Below are 21955 nucleotides of genomic sequence, written 5' to 3'. Positions count from 1 at the left end.
TGCAATGCATTTGAAATCATCTGTGTCTCTTTATTATTCTTTAAGATAATGTTTTTGCCCTCAGCTTGTTGAAAAATTAGGAATGGATTCTAGCAAACATCTGCAGTTGAGAATTTAATGCGGAGTTCCTTTAGTCTATGCAGACTTTCATCTGTATACCATGCCACATGTACCATGTCACACGTACCTACTGGTATAGGCCTAAATCCACTTTTTTGTTGTTTTAGAGTGAGATTAGGTTTTGGGGTTCTTTTTGCTTTAATGAACACATGCTGGGTATCAAGGCCCATAAATTATGGATTGGAGGCATAGTGTAGCTCATGAACAACTTAAATGAACAACATACTAAAATGCTAAAATATAATTCCCAGCTTATATTACAGGGTTGTTCAGGTGATTGCAAAAACAGTGGTACAATTTTTTACAAAATAAAAATGATTTTAAAATCAACTGGAACTACTATCACAACCACTCACAAAAGATCAGGACTGTAACTATTAAGAAAAGCTGAAGTCCAACCTATTATTATAATCCTCATTCAGCAGATCCTCACTGGGATGTGGTGGGAGAGGTGGAGGGGTTTCATTCTCACCATTGCCACGATCAGACACTGGCAACTCTGAAATCAAATTTACAAAGGGGTTAAATAAGCCGCAGAAACAAGTACATTACACCAGTTCACTGATCAATGACCGGACTGTAAGGCCTCAAGTGATCCTGAAGTGAGTCACAAATTATTCAAATCCCTAAACTAACTAAACTAGAATTAAAATCACACCAAGCAGAAAAAATGCCCCTTGGGATTTCCTGAAGAGCTGATTTTCAGATTTGCACATGCATAATTAAAGATAAATATAGGGAAACTTTGTGCTTATAGTGAAGTTGAGTGCAAGGCACAAATTACTCCATGTGAGTGGATTTTCATTTCTACATAGCCACATCCTAACTGACTGTTAGGTTCACGCTTTCATCCCCGTTGATGGGGGCATTTACCACCTTTCCTGTGCAGAACAGAACCACATTCCGAGCAAAGAGTTCAGAAGAAGTTTTTCTGTCATCCCGTGGCAAGAGAAGAAAGATGCATTTCTGAATTACAGTCTTCATTTTCAAACTTCCCTTCTTTTACCTTACAAAAGTCACTCAGCTCACACCAGAAAATTATTTGGGACCAAGAAAAACATGAACTACTCAATTAAACCATTCAGTGGTTTGCTAAGCAACACCACCTACATACCTGCAGTATTTAATATGACTGCTGTGCCTGCTGTAGGTCAGTTCATTATCATCTTGTAATTTCACCTCTTAGTCTCAAGGTCTAATCTTATAAAAGAAGACCCTATATTTTTCATTGTAGGACGTCTTCACCCCTCCAAAGCTTAAGAGGAAATGTGGACACTTAATAATTCTTAGGTTTCAATGGGCAGACAAGTGATTTAACAATACTGACATACAATACTTCCATGTTACCTGTTCTGTTGCACTCAACATCTCTAGTCTTTTTGCAGAATCCTGCATGAAAAGTACTAATCTAACTCGAAAGAAAAACTGTTTACAGGGAGGGGATCAAGCCAGACAGCAACAGATTATGTTTATTAGGTAAGAGCACTGAGATAGTTCCCTAAATGCAAACAAACAAACAACCGCAACGAAACTCCACTATGAGCTCAAGAATGCTATAAAACTCCTATTGGCTCCTAAAGGTCAGAAACATAAGAAATAGTTCAAACCCTGCATCTCAGGAACAGTGAGAATGCCATCAGAAGAAAGTGAAGGTGAGTAGATGAGGAGAAAAGTTCTAATGAGACCTTAAATGCAGATTGCCAGTCTGATGCAGAAAACGGGTTTGCTACCTACATATGCACAATGGCTTTCTGCATTATGATCACAGTCCTGCAGCTTGCAATTTAAGGACAGGAAAAAGATGAGGAGCAAAAAGGGAACAGAAGACAATAGAAGTGCACTGGAATTATTTGAATGTATCTTTAGTGAAGTCAAAAGCAAACACACAGTTGGAGCCTTAAGAATAATCCAAACAGTCAAACTAGAACTCAGAGTTAACGGTGTGCCTAGTCCTTAAGGTTTCCTTCTTCCCATCTGAAAGAGGATGTAATGTCATTCAGAAACACACTGAAAAGGTGGAAAGGGTAGTTGGACACATGTAGCAACCTCTTTACAAGGAACACAGACTAGGATTCTTTGGTTTAGAATTAGAAGCAATAAAAGGGAACACAAGAGGAGGCTATGAATTGTATGCATAAAGTGTAGAAGAAGCTCTCACTGACTGTCACATACACAGGAACCAGAAGGCACACAGTGTAACTTGATAGTTGCAACAAACAAAAATCAGTATTCTTTTCTGCACAACTAAATAATTGAACTCCTTGCCATGAGCATCTTTTGGGAACCTTTAAAAAAAAAAAATCAAATCAAGAAATGGACTGTCAGTGTCAATGTTGTGTCAATGACACAAGAGTACAGACAGAACCTCTGATTTACAAAATCTCTAAACCACTTGCTACCCAAAGCAGGAAACAGATGCCTCATGGAAGAAAAAATAAAAAATTATATTAAAAGAAAAAAGAAGAAATCACAGCACACCCTACACTATGCATCACCCTCTCTGAGCAGCCTTCGGTTGCCATAGCTGGAGAGACTGAACACATTATGTAGTCATATAATTACAAATCCCAGTAACTGATACGTCATTTCAGAAAGGCTGTTTGGTGGCTGTTTGGTCACCACTCGCGTTTTTCTTGCAGCACACAAACAGTACATAGAGAAAAAGTCAGACTTCCTGAGTGAACCAGAAATAATCACAAGTGACTACAGCTCCCAGTAAAATGAGAGCAGCAGCAAGAGTGAGAGCATTTAACCCAAGAGGCAGTCGCTGGCTGGTCAAGACATCAGGAAATGATCTTAACAGATCCAGAGTGATCAGAGGAACAGCTAAGCCACTAAACAAAATACAGATATTAAACACTTCAGCAGAATAAATAGTTGAGTCTGTTTGTAAGATACACATAATGTTTACAAGCAAAATTTAAGCATTAACTTAAAATTTCACTTCCTCGTTCTCTATCTCAACATTATCACACATGCATGAAAACAGAGACGCTTGTACACCCATGAAGACTCGGCAGCCTGTGGTAGTAGAGCTTATGATTATTCTCCGATTTAACTAGAAAGATGACAGCATTTCCCCTATAACCATATATAATGCAGGGTTATAAGAAATATATAAGAACCACTAATGAAACACATTCCAGCAATCTTTCAACACCAGAAATGTAAAGCTGCTGGCGCTGAAGTATCGTTTCTCGAAGAGGTTGTTCTAAAAAACACTGAATCTGTGCAACAGCTTGGCAGCAAAAGAAGTGAGGACCTGAAGGCAGCAAGTAATATTCATGCAAAAATAGAACAAACACTGGCATTGCAATAGTGGATCAGCATCCCCTCCCCCTTTATTTAAATATCCACAGGCAAGACAAAATGTAATGTTTTGGCTATAAGCACTTTTCCCCAGACATTAGTTTCTCCTGCTCATGTATAATAAAAAAGACTCTTAAAACAGACAGTAATATTAGCACGCCAAGCTTCAGTGTATTTTTGCTGAGCTTTTATAATAATTTTATTGGTAAGAGCAGTAAATGATACTGGAAATAACTTATTGGAAAACATTAATTGAGAAAGTGACATTTAATACAGCTCCTGTCATTAAATTCTTACATTAGATTCTGTATTATGTTAAAAATCTCTTATTATCCTTAGTAAAAATGTGTCATCCAGATTTCTACATCCAAGATGTGGATAGTGCACCATCAGGTGTACTGAACAAGGGACTGTTCCTGCCTGTCACAACAAGTTCACCATGTCGAAATCACACTCCTAAACAGACACGTAATCTAAAGATCCTAACGGAGGTTAAATGAGGTAATGAGGTGGAGCATTTTGCCTTTACAGATGCCTTGAAGGACTGAGGATAAAACTTTACAAGAGACATTAAAAAAAAAAAAGGGTGAAGCAGTGACAGGCCCATATGGAAACATCTGGGTGTTCCTGCTCCGGCGGGGGGATTGGACTGGATGAGCTTTTGAGGTCCCTTCCAATCCCTGACATTCTGTGAAAGTAGAATGTGCTCAACAATAACACTATGACTTCAAAATTAGAGAAATATTTCTACAATGGGCAGGACTACTGGAAGCTGAAGTGTCTTTCACCATGACCATTTCGGACGGGAGCCTCCCTGCAGACACCCTGCTCGCTGCTGAAATGGCCTGTGCAGTTCTGCATTAAAAACGCTGTCATTTGACTCATCACATACGAAATCTCTGACAGAAATCTTAATACAATGACACTTCTGGTAGGCGCTAGAAATATCTCCATCATCTGTTGCCCACTGACTCCAACTCCAAGCTACTCTGACCAGGCCATGGCTGGAAAGGCCCAGCCAGGCCAAATCCCGACAGCAGCAGCACTCAGAGCGCCCTCCCCACATTCCACCACTTCTTTTTGCTATATTGCCTTCTTATCATCATCATTCTTTAATGGCAAGTTGGGAATCCTTATCTGAAAGTACGGCTCTTGCACATGTTTTGAACTTTAAGTGACAAGTTACGTGTCGCCATTCACCTGTGTGAATGTTCAATGTCTCCAGAGCAGTTGCTTCCATGTTTTTGAAGGATTTGTTAAAAGATATTTGCTTTCTGATCCTTTGGGAATGACTAACTCTACAGCTCCAACGATGACCCTTTTCTCCTGTATCTACAGAATCAGCCTAAATTTCATATAAGAAAAATATAAAGTAGATCTAAACAAAAGGATCTGACCTTTGAATATTTCCAAGGCTTGAGTCTACATTTAATTCTTTGCCTGGAGTCACACTGTCTAAATATTGAAGTCAACACAAATTATTTATCCCTAAATTATATGGGTGTTTCTCCTGAGCTTTACCGATATGAGCTCTTTGGTTTTGGTTAAAAGTACCTCACACAGTCACCACAGCAGCCTAGGAAATCACTTTTTGCAGGCCACCCAGATTCCACACTTGTCTGGGGAAGTGGGAAAAACCCTGAATAATCCAACTATATCGAAGAAAATACTGGAAGGTATTTAAGTATGTGCTTGGCTTGAAGGATATAAGCACAGTTAGAAGGACAGGGGTCAAGACCGTCCCAAATACTTAAACTTTGCAAATAACTAGTACCTTGCTGAGTCAGGTGAAAATTGGACATATTACTGTCTGCGATCAGAAATGAAAGACAACAGGAACATAAGTGGTCTTAAAAGCTCTTATTTGCTTGCATATGCTCACGCATGTAGGTTTTCTCTGTCTGATGTCCATGACTACCTAATTACATTTACTGAGTTCATTAATATGATTCCAATTTGTAAATTAAGGGCACATTTCTAACGTTTCAACAGATTTTACCTTGAAGCCTAAAATAAGCAACTATACTTTATGAATATAATGCTTTTGTATGAATTAGTTTAAAATAATCTAGGACATAATCTAAGAATCCAATGCAAAAATCACTGTGCTCATTAAAGATATATAGAAAATAAACATTTTGACAACATATATTTTGCACTCATCATTTGTTTTTTATCCAACCTTACGTGTTGGGGCAGCGAGCTAGAAACTGTTACTCAAACTGGAACTTGTGCCAGGAATCTAATTCACAACTTGTGAGTCAGCTCTCCCACCCTCGCTGGATTTTCAAGCCTCAAAGTAACACAGTGCACACTTACTCTAATTAACTGCTTTTCTAGCGATTGTGGAGTTTTAAAACAAAACCACAAAGCACCTTCTTTCAATACAAAGAAGGATATCTAGAGATTACCTTTGATTCTTTCCTGAGTTACAAATTGTGGAGGAATGGTGTCATTGCGTCGGGAAGCAGCTGCCAAGTTATGACTCCCGTCAAAGGCTGATTTTTGAAAGACTCCCTGGTCAAAGCGTTCCTAAGGGAAAAACAGAACCACGCATTGGAACAAAACAATTATACATCCAGCCATCACTACAGACAGTGCACAAATACAGTGTAATGTAATGTGTTCGCTGTGCATTGCTTCCTTTCAAATTAGAAACTTGAGAGTTTTTGCTGACCATGAAATAAGACAATATCTAAGCAAAAACAATCATCGAGAATGATGCCCAAAAAAGACAATTTGGTGGGTTTTTTTTTATGACCTACAACTGGCTTCATTCAAATTCTCCATCTGGGAGGGCAGCTTGTGACATTGTCAACACACGAACACGGGCCATGCCAATGGTATTTTTCTGCCAGCCAGCTGGTTCCCTTCGCTCAGCGACTCGGTGCATATGTTCTGCCGATCACACGCTAGCGCGGTTTTGCAAGGAAGGAGTTACAGCAAACTCCCAGCGCAGGTCTTGTGGCTAGCAGCTAAACAAACCCTGTCACACCTCCAGGCAGCTTCTCTTTGCAGACATTTCTCCTCCCCCAGCACGTGCCGTGTCGCCCCATTTATTCTCCTGAGCAGTTTCCCAAAAGAAAAACGCAGGAAAAAACATAATAGTAATAATAACAATAACAATAATAATAATAATAATAATAATAGCAATAATAATATCACAGTCTCTAAAACTGGGACAGACCCAGAAAAAATGTTTCTGTGCTTGTTATTCTAGGAAAATAGGAAACCCACACAGGGGAATATTATGGCTACTTTTCAAAACAACCTTTATAGTTTCTGTGATTTTACATCTGTTTTTTGGAAGGGCTCTCCAACTAGCTTCTATTTTTAAAGTGCATGTTTGTTATGCCAGCAAATGTTATGTTAAATATACCATTCCTTAAATTTCATAGTCACATCTACAGAAGAAATGCACGTATCTAGCCCATATAATTCATTTGTAAAATTATGCAAGAGGCTTAATGCATTGGCAAGTGATTGCCTGCAAACCAGTGCGTAAAAAAGAACAGTGTGTTTCATCACCTGGCAACCTGCCTTTCAAGTTTAATAATAATAAAAATAAAATAACAACAACAAAAAAAGTGAAAAATACTCTCTAAGTGCAGCAGGAACCATTCCAAGAGGCTATTTTGAACCTCTGTACAGAAACACACGCACCACACAGCCACTGACAATTACATTTCTTCTCATTACTGGAAATTCTTCAGTTTATTTAAGATTCCGTATGTTGCAAGGTCCACACTTAGTACTTTCTCACAGATACTGCTAAATATTGAGCCTCGGAACATCCCAACTATGGCTCCATTGGAGACTTGCACCCGGAGTGATAGGGAGCCTTAAATTAACAGCAACAACAAATCTGATTTCCCAGCTCTTTGAGAAATGACACAATCAATATCCCAACAATTGATCAGTAACCAGCTTAATTAGAGTATTCAGCTTATAAAACATAGCTGTCATGGCAGACCTCCATTAGTGTCCCGAGTAATAAAAACAATAATGCATTTCGAAACGTATTCTCCTTCTCCCAGGCTGAGACGCAGCACTGGGGAAGCTGGTTTGGGGAAAGGAAGGAATGGGCAACAACCCATTTCTGCGATGGTCTCCAGACTCAAATGGAATTACAATCGAACCTAACGACTACCCTATAAAAATTAATTCCTGTCTAAAATGCATTTGATTCAATCAAGACCTCATTATGCATTCTTCATAGGGTATGAGTCAAGATTATTTACCTCTTTCATACATCTGGGTAATATACAAAACTATACATCTAGCCGTAGAAAGCAGACTCATACTTTTATTAGGTCAATCTGATGTTTGATCAGAAGTTGTTGGTTTTGTTTTGGTTTTAAATTTTGGCTTTTGTTAACTGAAGAAAACTTGCAGGAGTCAGTTTTATTTGAAGGCGAGCTATCTTTCTAATATCACTAGAGCATGCAATAAATTCAACATATACTTTATCGCTCTTACTTACAGCCTAATGCTATGTCACATAGAAAAGGAAAGCAAAAATGTCGTGTCCTCTAACATATTCCAGAACTGCTAATTAATACCTGTTTTTTATATATTCCTGGGACAACTGACATCAGTGAGGCTTTTGCAAAGTCTCCTCCCAACAAAGGTAGAGCAAAGTGTTTGGAAGGTAATATACTTCTCAATCTGTTTCTCAATCAATCAATGCCAGTAGTAAATCAAATAGAAAACTATCAGGAAAATATGAAGAGTTAATTATACTAGAAGATACCAGCTTTCTCCCCCCAGCTCTGATATTGTATGGAAATACACTCACAAACATGATTGTTCTTAACATTTTAAAATGTTCCAGCAATGCTTATTACATAAGAAGCTTGAAATCATCTGGAATTCTGTAATGGGATTTACTACAACCTTTTATACTGCAAATCCACTTGTATGTATTTTTATTCTAAGGAATGGTACAGATGTTGAAAAACTATTAAAATATTTACTCAAGGGTCAAAATTAAAACTGGGGTGAGTAATAAGGACAGCCAGTATATATCCATACATATTATCTGTGTAAAGATGAAGAAAGAGTGTGCGTATGTGCATGCATGTAGAAATGAGAGGGAGCAAGAGATATCATAAAAACAACCCTTTTCAAAATGAGAGGTGATTAGGCAAATATCAATTTATATGAGGTCTTGAAAACATAAGCGTTAAAATGTCTTTCTTCTCTTATTTTGTTACCATACTTAAGCAAGTTTTATTTTTATCCACTCCAAAACCCATCCTGAAGTACTAACAAAATGGAAAAAACAAGAGTGAAGTAAAATCCAAGTCACACTAAGACATTAAGATCATGAGAACAAATAAAATCAGAAGAATTTAAATAATCTATAGCCCAGTTATTGCCTTGAAGAGATAGCAAACGGTCAAAACCACATAAAAGCCTTGATCCTAAGGTAGCACTTTTGGGGACCACATCTGCTTTTGTTCTAATATTTGTCAAATTAAAATGAGACACAACTTTTAGTCTGGTGTAAACAGGAACAGCAAGACCAGGAGATATCAACCATTAACACCGTGTGAATCCCAGCTCCAGGAAGAACTTGTTCTGCCAGGTCTCTGTGACCAAGGCTTTAGTTACCATCTCTTTTATGTAAAAAGACCCGGACTGGAAAGACATCTATCTAATAAATACATGTGCTGCTTCACCTCTGGCTGCATCTCTAGTCTTCGCAGAACGACCAGCTGGATCCTTCCCCGAATGTTCCCCTCCATGGACATGGAGCGCCTCAGCGTTTCCATCGCCTCATGGTTTGATTTGCCCAGGAGTGACTCCCCATTTACTGCAACGAGCTGATCATTCACTCGCAAACGACCATCCTACAAGCAAAAAATAAAAACACGATATTTTTCTTTCAAAACAATAATCAAGAATGATTAGTCAGAGGTATTACATAAAGGAAAGCAAGATGCAGACAATTAGACACTGCTTTCTAAAATTTAAGAAACAAGAGACCATATAGCACCATCTTTAAAAAGAAAAAAATCTGTGTGTCTGTTAACAGGCCATTTTTTTTCCTCTATTTACTACATTTGAAGAAAAGTTCATAGGGCAACTACAAACACAGAAGTGTACACACACATACTGCTGTTTTTCTTGCATGTACAGTTTAATCTGTGTCAGTTCTAAAAAGAAAACAGGCAAAGGAACTTTTTGTTAGTTAAAAGGACCCACAGCATAGCTGTTAGTATTTGCAGTGCAACTACAGGGGAGTACTGCAACATATTTTCCATGCATTATCATCTGCTATTAATCTGGTAAGAAACAGCTCCAAAAAATTTGTCTTAACAGCCTCACTAGTGTCTATCTTGTCACAATCACCATGCCACCATATGCGATAGTGTTGTCAGTTCAGAATGGTCATTAAGCCTTCAGCATCCTGATTATAATTAATGCCATCCATGTGTTTTAACATCCAAACCTGCTGCCAATAAGAAAATTAGGGTTGAGCCATAGCAAGTAGCCTATGCTTTGAAAAAAATAATTCAGTTTCATTGCCAAGGTTAACTGACATTGTGGGTGCGATAAAGTTGTGGATGCTTGTTTGTGATTTAGGGGTCCCATTGCTGTGATTATCATCTGTGATGCATTTCTTTTCATAAAAGCATGTGCAATGGACTTTTCTCTCTTCAAGGAAAAAATAAGGTCTATTTAATTAAGAGACATGAGTTGTCACGTTCACGGTTATCAGGCTGGCATCAGACCTCAAAGAAAGAAGAGAAAGAGTAAGAAACTGAAGTACAGGGAAGAAAGCAGAAGAAAAACTTGCATAGAAATGCATTGCTTGGTGAAAATCTATCTGATAGTAAGACAAAAAGATAGAATTGGGAGAAGAGTCAGTGATGGAAAAGGAAAAGACAGAGAACTTTTCTGGGGACGTATGGGAATAGAAGGATAAGAAACAGCAACGCTATTCGGAAAAGATCCTGAAACCTCTCCCACCTCGCTGCTCAATATTTCATGCCAACAAAAATTTACATACAGCCAAAGCCAATAGGTTAATCCCACCCTTTCTCTACGTCCAAAACGATGCCATCGCACATGCTGAAGTTTAGGGAGAGAAGAGCTAATGTTGCTGAACAGAGAGTTTTATTATTTGCACATGTTGCAATTCCTTTGTGTTCTATCAAAATTTGCTGAAATGAATGGAGCCATTCACAGCAACAGGAGTTTGAGGAGAAAAGGTTTTATTTTTTGTGAGTTTCTGTAAGACTGAAAATTGTACAGGTCCTCACATTCTCCTCCTATGGACCCACAGGTGCTTAAATTACTTTTTTTCCTTTCTGTCGACAAACAGAGATGTATAAATATCCGTTAAAGCTTCTTACTAACATATATCCAAATACACTGTCAAATACATATTGGCACAACTACATCTGTTGACTATGCAACTGTCCTGAAGACAATGCGTATTTTTAAAGGAATGATTACAGCTTTAGCTCAGAATTGGCCTGATTTTTAATTTGCCTTGTAATCCTTTTGTAAGAGACTTTGTATTTATTCATATTTTAATAATATCTGTTCTTAAAGAACTTCTTTTGATTCGTCTTTCTTCTTTCCACTCTTTTACATGCTCCACATAAATGCAAAGTACAACTTGAAGTCAACACTTCAAATGCGATCAGATAAAAAAAACGCGTGCGTGCTTTATACGTGCTGATCAACTCCACTTGCTAAGTCACCAGTCCAAGGCAGGTAGAAGTTACTTCACAGGAAAACCTTTTGCTATTTTAAAGACTGAAGAAAACAACAACAATATGAAAATCCCAACTTCGTTTTCCAAACACAGATTTTCACACCGCTGGTGTTACGGCCTGGTTTAGAAGCCTGAACTGCAAGACAATCTGCTTGGCTCAAAACAAGCTCAATGTTGTTTTAACACGTTTCTTTCATCTCCGAAAGGTAGGGTTCTTTGCGGCTTCTGAGGAGAAAAATGGCATTTGGTACTTCAGCAGTCTTCAAATGCCGTATCTGAAGCTGCAAGTGAGCTATTCTAACAAAGGGTGAAGCTACTGCTCCCTTTCTTATGCAAACAATGTTGCTTTTTTCATAAAGACTCATAGCAAGCGGTAGAATCTTCCACCACACGGCGACCACATTCAGTCACAAGACTCTCATGCTTTTTACGGTAGGGATATACAATGCGTTCTCCATGGACGCATCTTTTTAACCAAAGCATACCTAGTTATTTCCTTTACCACATCAACAACAGTTCTCTCAGAAAGAATTCCTTGATGGCATTTATTGGAATTTCCCCATGCACAGCACACAACAAGCAATGTTTGCTGCAACAGCACAGCACACAGAAGCCCCAAGGAGGTCCAAGCTCCATCATGTTTGATTTGAACTAATGCACACGTAGAAAATATCCCATTGTTTCTAACGAGGGCTCTGCTGCATTAGCACTGCAGTGCACAGCAAGTACCTGATCATCAGGAATGCATCGCAAGCGAAAGAGCCAGGATGTCTTGAGATGAACAAGGCTGAAATCCCTAAAGTTATGGGGAAAGATGATGCATTTAAACTGAGTCAAACGTTCATTTTCTTCACATGAAAGGTTCTGCGTGATTATAAATATCAAGTACTCTAGTAACCTCTTTTTATCATAGGGATGATAAAAAATAGACACTTCAGAAATGACATAAGGTGGTAAGAGGGGACGTAATGGTTCAATCAGCAACTGTTTTTATTCCTGCAGGATACAGTGTTAGAATACCAACTAACAACACTAAGACATTTTTGTTTGGTTTTGTAGCGAGAGGGGTAAATAAGCACCAGGTCTTACTGTAGCATGTACAATGCAAGTAACACACTACAGCTAGATCAATGTTTTAATGTTTAAAAAAACACCTTAAGAATATTGGACTCTCTTCGGAACTTTGGTTCAGACCAATACCAGTTTACAATAACCAACGAAAATTGTCTGCATCTCATTCTAAAAACACAGTCAGGAAAGAAATTTAATGTATTAAAACCTTTACTCAGCATTAGAAGGGCTGAGCATATACTCCAGCAATGAAACAAATGTGTTCAATGTATTATTTCGTCTTTTGAAGACAAGTGGTGACTTCACAGACAAGGGGATAAAGCTCCCCCTTTTAATAGCCTGATATCACAAAATCTGAACAAACTTTCAACTCCGAATGCAGAAGTGAGAAATAGTGAGAGAATTCTGATGTCAGTGGGCATTATGATTTCCTCCTCTGAGAGTTTCCCAAGAAAACTTTGTGCACTGAAAAGCAAATGCACATGTCTAAATCCATAATAGTCTGTTTCGTGAGCAGAGTTGCAATGAATCGCATGGGAAAACGCTCTGGACAACCACTAGCTGGAAAGAAAGGCTTTTTACTTAAAAACTTGCTACAAGAAGACATTTAAAATCAGGACAAGGACATCTTTAAATATTTATGCACAAATGTGTGCATGCTTTTCAACGATACAAGAGATTTTATTAATTGTTAATACTCACTGATTACGTTTTGTTCTATATAAAGGCCATCAGACAGGAGAAGGCTGGTTCTCCATACATATATGCAATAGTAAACTGTGGTTCTTAAGAACCAAACAACCGCATTCTGCGAGTACTTGTATAAAACACACAGGAAAGATTCCTGAGCAGTTCTGGCTGAAGCTTGAGCCTCATTTGCTTTGGAGCCAACACTCAGAGCTGTAACTGAGCACTTCCAATTGGTGAAAGGGTTATAAGAAGGTAGAATAGGGAACAGGTCACAGGACCACATGTTATCACAGGACAAAATAATCTCCCTCCCGTCACGGTGACTGTGCCAGTTGCCCGTTTGCTCAGGTGTGAGCGCAGAAGTCCCGCTTCATTAGTCTGCAGACCCCTCAAGCCAAAATTAAGTGCTCTAGAGTGAGTAACAATGAGAGAACAGAGAGTGGTAAACACAGAGAGCTAGAAAAGGTTGTCTTAGTGTTTATGATGTGACAAGTGAGGCAGTCAGCCCACTAATGCTGCTGCGCTGTGGCTCCACAAGCGTGGCTGTTCAGAACTAGGAGTTTATCCGTGGCAATACACACTGTTACTGCAACTGGTGTGGAAAATTACTCAGGGAACACAGAGCTGGGAAAGCAATGGGGGCAGCCTCATTTTCACAGTAAAATGGGTCGTACTCTGTAGCTCACAGGCACATAAATTGAGTTTATCCCGTCTTAATTTAGCCGATCATGCCTTAACTCTTTTATGATGCACACCAAGTGGGCGAGCAGCCTCACTGTTACACAGCCCAGCCAGGGTTCTGAACCACGTGTACCAGGCTTGGCCACGCTGGAAACATCCCAGCTTTCTAATAACTCTGGGACTAGGACAGGTAAATGATAGACGCAGGGAACTATCAAACATCCACATCAAAGCTAAATCCTTCATTATTGCTATTTACCAGCTGTTGTAAATAGATGATCATGAAAGTTTTAATGCTGTGAATTGTCTTACTCAGCAGGTTGATCTCAGCTGAGGAATTTACATATGCTGAATTAAAAAGGTGTTTTTACAGGAAAGAGAACTGCAAGGAATTGCTGAGATAATAAAAGAAAAACAACTCACATTATGGATCAAAAACAGTTAGACATAGTAGCTCAAAAATAAATACCTTTGTTTCTAATTTCAAGAAAGTGACCTTCTTCAGGTTTTATGTGGGGAAAAAAATGCAGCCAATGGATTGCCTAAAGATTAGAAAATAATTCAAATACTTCTTAATAATGAAAATGTTCAAAACTCCTTGTATAGTCCTTAGAGGGAGCAGAACAATCCATAATACTGTCATTTACCAATTGAGTATTACCAATTCAATCCACCTCAGGAACAATTGTTAACTTCTGCATAACTGATGCCAGGCTCAGCCAAGTTGAATTTCTACTACAACAGCAAACGATATTTTGAATTAAAAAAGAGAAAATTCACTTTCCTTGTGGTAAATGCTACCAGACATGACACCAGAATCTTGGTACAAAACCTGAGTAGATTTGCAGCTCACCTAAAGGAACGAGTGACAAAAAGGATTTGTTCCCAGAATGCTTATGACATGAGCTTCAGTACTCATCATGGAAACATCAGCACTCTAACGCAGCCGCTATCTGATGGGTTTCTTCCATACCTTAAAAGCGGCACCTCCGTGAATAACGGATTTGATGAAAATCCCAAGATCGGCTCCGGTCTCCCGAGATTTGTTGCCTTTTAAGCTCACACCAAGTCCAGCAGAGCCAGAATCATTCAGAGGAATCTCAAAGGTCAGCTGCTCTGTGGTTTCTGGAGACAGAATACTGCAGTTTGGCTCTCCTTTCTGTTGGGGAAAACAAGGATGGAAATCTGGGTGAAAAGGGGGCAGAGACAATGTATAAACTAGTGGCATCCGTAGGTTCACATGACAAGAAATAGTCCTTTCTTCTATAAAGTAGTTTGAAGAAACGGCCTTATAACCAACAGTGCATTTAGCTAGCGTTCTGTCACATGATCTGGCTTTAAATATTATTTTTAATGATACCTAGGAATATGCCTAAATGGAAGGTAAAATAGCTTAGTTCCACATGATATAAAACCGATGTTGCAGCAGAATATAAAAAAGACATTTATTTTAAACACAGCTGCATTAAAAATGTAAGCCATAAAACTCTCAACATCTTTACATGCAGCTCACAAACTGTAATGATAGTTGTACTGTTAAATCCCATTCCCCTCTGAAAATTGAGTTTCATCCTTAAAAAATTATCCTTCCCTTAAACCTGCCTACAGAGAGCAGTTGGTATAACAAAAGCAAGGGTGAGAATTGAAAACGCAGTCACTTATTCTGCACTAACTCCCTTTGTACCTATTTTTATTCCATAGAGGTGTTTTTTTCTCCTCCTGGTATAGGTTGATCCCAACTTTTTTCCCAGATTAGACTGCTGTTTACAAGACTGTTATGTCAAGTATCCATTGCTGGGGAAGATCAGGAAGAGCTTTCTTTTACTGTATCTGCAGTTTTGCAGGGCTGTATGCTGTGTCTTAGAATCATAAAATTAAACAAAATAAAATTCTTGCCTGAAATATTCATACTGGTACTCTAATAAAACCAGGACAAGGAGACATGCTGTGGAATAAAGTGTTCATGTAAAGTATTAGGGAGAAAGACCTTATGCATCACGTCCCATTTTATCCCACTCTTCCTTCTCCATATAACCCTATGACAATCAATCAGTTTATGTTTCTCATCTTTTGGACATTTTCTATTCTACAGTAGAGTTAAAAAAGTAATAGGAAAAAAACCTACAAAAAGGAAACACACAGACAGGTACAAGCTGAAAAGGGTGACTGGGGGCTGCTTTCAAGGGTGTCAAACTCTTATATTAAATTATCAAGTAGAGGCCACACACAAGGAGTGCAGTAGCCAGGCCAATCCTCCTTTTATTTAACCATCGTTTCCAGTACATACAGCAGCAACGCAACTGTCAGCAAAGGTGCCAGCAATACAGATGTTTTCTCAGCAGCCAGAGCAATCTCATAAATTCATCTATTATGCTGTCTGATCAACAAGAAGAATGATCACAGAACTAAGAGCAGAAGTTAATATCCTAGATTAACAAAATCAGAAACAACCACCACTAAATTTCATATATTTCAGATGCCCTTTCACTGCTGAGAAGCAGCGAGTGGCTAGAAATGGAACTTGTGAGCCAGAGATAGGACTATAAACCTCAATTCTAATATACACCATGCTCAAATTTGTCCTGGAATGTAATGATATGAAATTAAGTCAACACAATTTTCCTAACTGCCAAATATAAAAATGATGGAGCACCAAGAGTGACAATTGTTGTGATGCCAGCGTGAATCTCCAGTACCTGTGTTACTCAGTGCTTTTGTCTTTGTCCACCAGACGCAGACAATGCTCCATTACAAATCTGTCACTTTTATTTCTTAGTTGTGGATACAGAGACATCCTGAACATAATTCCCCAAAACCTACAAACTCAACACTGTAAACAATATAGAATCATAATTCGCAAACACTCCAGCTCTGAATTCCTTCAATAGAATCAGTGTAAGAAAAATCCCACTATTATTGGTCTCTTAACATAAGCATTTTGTATTTGACTTTCTCAAGGAGAACCCCAACTTGTACATTAATTTCACGCTAAGGACTTCACACATTTGTTAACATAAACTTGTGAAGAACCAAAGACAGGAGGATCTATGCACATCCTTCAAGCCAATACATGAAAATCAACTAGGCAGATAAGTCTGCTTGAATTTGGAGTCCAGCAATCTAATCAATACGATTCTCATTTGCACTATCGCTCCTGTCACTGCCCCGCCTGGGACAGTGGTGACAAGGCTGCAGCTCCCCCGGCCATGCCCCAGGCCTTAACAAACAAAGAAAAGTCTAAAAAGGGACATAATAATAGTCTTCAAAACACTCTACAGTGTTTCCCCCTTTCCTATGGAGGTGATTTTTGGATACCAGACATATCTCACTTAAAAAGCAGCCAAGATGTCAGTGAGGCTCAAAGAAAATCATCACCCTCACTGGAGAAAAAAGACTGACCGGGTGGTCACTAGAACTCTCCCACTATAAACATACTAAGTTTATAGTATCACATGTAATTTTTCAGCATAACTTAGGCAAATTTTAGATTCTGATATAAATAAAACTGCTAAAAGCAGAGCAATTAAAAACAGTAACGTTGTTGTTCAATGTTCGGCAATATTTCCCAACTTCCTTTAACATAACTATGCCGTGCATTAGCTTTGGTAAGTAACCTACCAGATCTGCATGCTTGATGTGTTATCTAGCAAACATTGCAATGTATTCAGCAGGACATTAGAGAAGCACAGTACATTTCTGTCAGTATTTCTTTTCCTCTGCTCTCCTTAGTACCTCATTTGGAATCCGTAACATTTGACTACCATTTTCCTTGCTACGGTTCTCTGGGAAACAGATCATTTCATCATACAAAAGCCTTAGTAAATTTAATTCCAGTTTAAAAACCAGCTGCTTTTACCTGTTACTGAAGAATGCTCTAATCTCCCTTTAAGTCCTTCAACAAGTGTTTCTTGTTCAACATAGTCCCATTATCCTAAAGATCTCCCCTTTTTGTTACTTATATTCAGCCTTACCCCAAGATCCAGCAAAAGTTGGTTTTAAAATAATGCTGAACTTTCTTTAATTGTTCTATCAAAAAATTGTTCCCCATGAGGGAGGGTGAATGACATTTCAATGACTTCACAGGGATGGGTAACAGTGAAAAAAGACGCACATCTACAAATCAATCATTAATTCATTATAAAACCAAGTAAACTCTGTCTTTATTCCCTTAAAATTTTCACTCGCTATTTGTTGTATGGCACCTGATGGCAAATGCCTGGTAGTCAGGCTGTAACATCAAGACCCTTTGGTGCAAACACAAGATTGAAAACTTGTCTTTGTGGGAGAAGGGAAGGAGAAGCAGAAAGAAGAAAACCAGAAGAGAAATAAAAAGGGATGAATAAAACCTAGAACCTCGATTTCATCCTGCACTTGCTAAATAATTTCAGATTCTTGTCCTGACGACAGTGCTCTTTTCACTGGTGACCAAAAAGAGCTCCAGCCTTCCTTAAATTAACTGCTCATCAATTAACTGCTTCATTTGGGCAGCTACTTTCATGAGTGATGGTCCCTGTTCCTAGAATATGCAGGTATGAATATTAAATGGTGCCAGTGACTCAGAGCTGGATTCCCGCTGCCTCTATTTCCCTGACTTTGCTAAAACATTATCCCAAGACGTCAATACTTTCTTAGAGCGCAACCGCCATCAGCTGAATTATGGTCTGGCAAAGGAAATCCTCTGCAATGCACTAAACCTTGAATTCTATTAGAAATAGATCTTACCTCGAGATCATCTTTAAATCCGTATTCATTCAAACACAGAATGAATGAAGTGAGCTGCAACACAAATACGCTTCTAGTCCAGAAAAAACTTAAAAATGTTATAAATTACCCAGTCAACAATTACGTAGTGTATTTTCAATGACAAACGTATCATAACTCACCACTTCAGGAATTAAATGATAGCGTATCACTGAAGTTATCTAGCTAACCCAATGGTACTATGATAAACAAGAAATCTTCATATAAATCAAAGTCCAGGTAGTCAAGTGAGGAGACTTCAAGATGGCCACAGATTTGAGATGGCCTGGCATGTACTCTTCCTTTACAATGGCTACATTGGAGACAGCAAAAGGGATTTTAAACTCTTAAGTGCTAATATAACATACTTTACAGTGAAACAGCTTACATTTAAAACAAAAAAATAAAATCAAACTCTGCTGCTTGCTATGTCCTTGCCTGACGGGTCCTTCCTTCAGCTGAGCTACATTTTAGCCTGTTCAATGGCTTGGTGATGTTTGTTCCCTGCTGTTCACAGGAGGGGCTGATTTCCCCTCTGAGGGACCCCAGGAGCTGAAATTCAGGGCAGGAATGTTTTCATCTCCTGAGATACCCGCATGGAACTTCAGTAAAATAAATTCTGATATTTACTGAATCATCACAAACCAGACAGAAAAGTTCAGAGGAGCTTGTATGAAGAGAATACAGAGTTTGCTAGATTTGAGAGCAGAAAGCCCCACTAATATGTATGTACTAAACACTGAGCACTGCAGACTGAAAACCTTTATCTAAGAGTCTCAGGATATATTTGATTAATTGATGTTCTGCCAATGATTTCACTTAATTTCTAGAAGCACATCTATACTTCAGGTCTCCAATTTCTTAATTAAAAAGCTGTAACAAAGGATTCCTAAAACAACCTAAAATTGTACTCGTGTATAATTAAGTCTCACCAACGAATTCTCGGTATTTTGAAGAACAGATAGGAAACACTTTTAGCCTTCTTTTATTCCCACAACACACAGAAACTGCTCAGCCGGCAGCACAGACAGAACCATAACCTTTAAAAGAAGTACCATGCATTGTGTTCTGCCCGTTTTACTTAGTCCGGGGTTGTATCTACTTGATATTGTGTCAATCCTCTGTCTACCATGGGACACCTCTTTCAATTAGTCCTTTTATTTAATCTTACGACGCCTGCTCTCATTGACCACGGCACTTTTGATCTGTGGATTTATGATAATCTAACGCATATCTCTCACTGGAAAGGTTGCCTTATTTATCCCTATTGTTCTTTTGCCAAAAGAGAAGCTTACAAAGAAAATTAGCTCGCACTTAAGCCAGGAAGGAAATAGCATTTGTTTAACACAAGAGACCTTTCAGTACCTGTCTGATGCCCTTGACCAAGGCCTATTATGGTCTCTCAATGTGCTGGCTGCCCCTTGCCTGGCTGCTCGTTTCTGATAAGAGATGCCAACTCCCTGGAGTGCCATTCAGAGCCCAGAGCAAAAGGCAAGAGACCCAGGAGGGTTCTTTTCAAAGGCTTATGAAGGAAATAAGACATTTACATGCTTTTGCAATTATTTGCTGCAAAAACCTGTAGCAGCTGAAGAGCAGCATTTCAATTGTGGCACCGCATAACAATTATTGGCAGAAAAGCTTGAAAAGGAGATACCTCCTTATTTGCAGTGTTCTCTGTGCTCTTTCCAAGAGCTTGGCCACAATTAAGAAATACTTTGCTGACAGCTCATTCACTCACTATCAAATCTACGCTGTATTTTGCAACTGATATACAGTAATGCTCTTGAAAATAATACTCAAAGGTAATGTACTGCTGTAATCTTGTCACAATCTAGTAAATAACTGAAGTCATTGCTGTATGTATTCATCTTTAGTATTTCTGACAGATGCTCTGATATTGGCTTATTTAAAATCATCTGTATTCCATACTGCAATAAAAACTAAATGGTCACTAATGGCACACCCTGCCAAGACAAAAAGGCAACAGCAAATCTGCAGAAATAAATGAGACTTGTATAGTTTTTACATTAACACAGTACACTACAAATTTGTGTCAGATTAGCTAGAATGGTTCTGGTTTGAATTATGCAGACTTCCTGGAACGACAGCTTTGAAAACTAGCAAAAATAGATTCAGCTCTTCACCCAAGGCAGATCCATCACATTTCACAGTTTACCATTTGATGTCACAAGACGCTTCAAGATGGGAAATTCTCCAGTTTGCTTGACGAGCCTATTCGTGACCTCATAGTAAGTTTTACCCAAGGAAATGGTTTGTCCTTGCTAAAGAGCTTTGTGATTCAGTTTGGCATTGCGCTTCATGTTTTAAAAATGCAGTCTCGCTTAACCTTTTAAGTTACACAACTGTAGGAAACGGAGAAAAATTAACAAGCAAGGTATGCCCCACCGTGTGGTATATTCAGGGCGAATTTAGGATTGCTGTTAGTGTATCCTTTCCAAATATACACCAGGCTAAAAGGTCACAACACTGCGATGTACAAATCCAACCCTCTACTCGGTTTATTGGTTACTGTTTGAAATGGACAGTAAACAAAGCAATAAGCAGTGCATAATTCTTTTATGTCTACTTCAAATATCACATGCACACGTTCTACATTAAGTCACCCTATGAAAACTTTTTCTGTGGATTCTAAGAGAGACTTTTAAACTTTTTCATGTAGTAAATGGAATAAATCTGGTGACCTTCATAAGTGACAAGGTACTGCAGTTGCCAGCAAGATTTAAGAACTGCCCAAATACTTTGGTTTTACTAAACTAAATACTGGATAAACTCACCTAACATGTACGAAGACTCAATTTCTGTTAAGAGCTAGATTTTATATGAGTCTATTCTGATATATACGTACTTCTCATTTCATAGATTTAAGTGGGCTGCCAAACAGTGGGCAACGCCAGAGCTGAGACTGATGCTATGAAGTAAACGTTTTTCCTTTCCCAGTGCTCTGAGGTAGGAGTTTTGGGCAGTAATCCTGTAAGCAAGTACCTCATGGTACAAGGCCTCCAAAAGGCTGAGAACCGCTGTCGCACGGAAAAGCACAGGAAACACATTCCATGAATTAGTCAAGAAATTTATTCCCCTCTTTGGTAAGTTAGGGAGTCCCACCCAAGCCAGGATAAATAAAGGGATGCTTTTTGCCAAACCTTCTGTTCACTGTGACAAGAAAGACTGTCATGTTCCTTCTAAACAGAGATCCCTTACTGATTCTTATAATAAGCACAGTAACTAATCAACAAACTTCAGTGCATAGTTTCCAGTTCTCTAAGCCATAATGAACTAGTAACCATCTTCTGAAACACATAACAAGTGCTGGGAACCTTTGAAGGGCAGCACCACGCAATGTTTTCACTCTAAAAAGATATATTTGTGTAAACACAACCTACACTCATTTCTCAACTATTCTAGAGGAGGAGAATCTACAGACCCAAGATTTGGCACTTTCCTTCAAAAGTTCTTGGGAAAAAACCCCACAATTTCTTAAATTCTACCTAGTTTATAAAGCTATTCAAGATCAAAGGTGCCATGTGTATCCATAATAGCCTTTTCTTCATTATGCAGAACAATGAAAAACGTGAATCTTGTCTATGTTATTAA

The 21955-nt window shown here is 38.6% G+C and overlaps 1 protein-coding gene across 1 annotated transcript in view; it reads right to left on the bottom strand.

The window, feature by feature from the left end:
- Positions 1 to 21955, bottom strand: part of PARD3B (par-3 family cell polarity regulator beta) — a gene marked incomplete at both ends in the record, with an annotated part of 357354 nt that overhangs the window by 167331 nt on the left and 168068 nt on the right. Inside the window, 4 exons of the mRNA XM_080346605.1 lie at positions 520 to 619; positions 5841 to 5961; positions 9114 to 9284; positions 14577 to 14762. Of these exons, the coding sequence (XP_080202731.1) occupies positions 520 to 619; positions 5841 to 5961; positions 9114 to 9284; positions 14577 to 14762 (578 nt within the window). The remainder of the gene's footprint in view (positions 1 to 519; positions 620 to 5840; positions 5962 to 9113; positions 9285 to 14576; positions 14763 to 21955) is intronic.

The sequence above is a fragment of the Nesoenas mayeri genome, assembly GCF_963082525.1.
Source record: "Nesoenas mayeri genome assembly, chromosome: 6".
NCBI classification, from domain to species: Eukaryota; Metazoa; Chordata; class Aves; order Columbiformes; family Columbidae; genus Nesoenas; species Nesoenas mayeri.
Note: the sequence above shows the minus strand (reverse complement) of the source record. Positions and strands in the feature narration are given on the sequence as shown.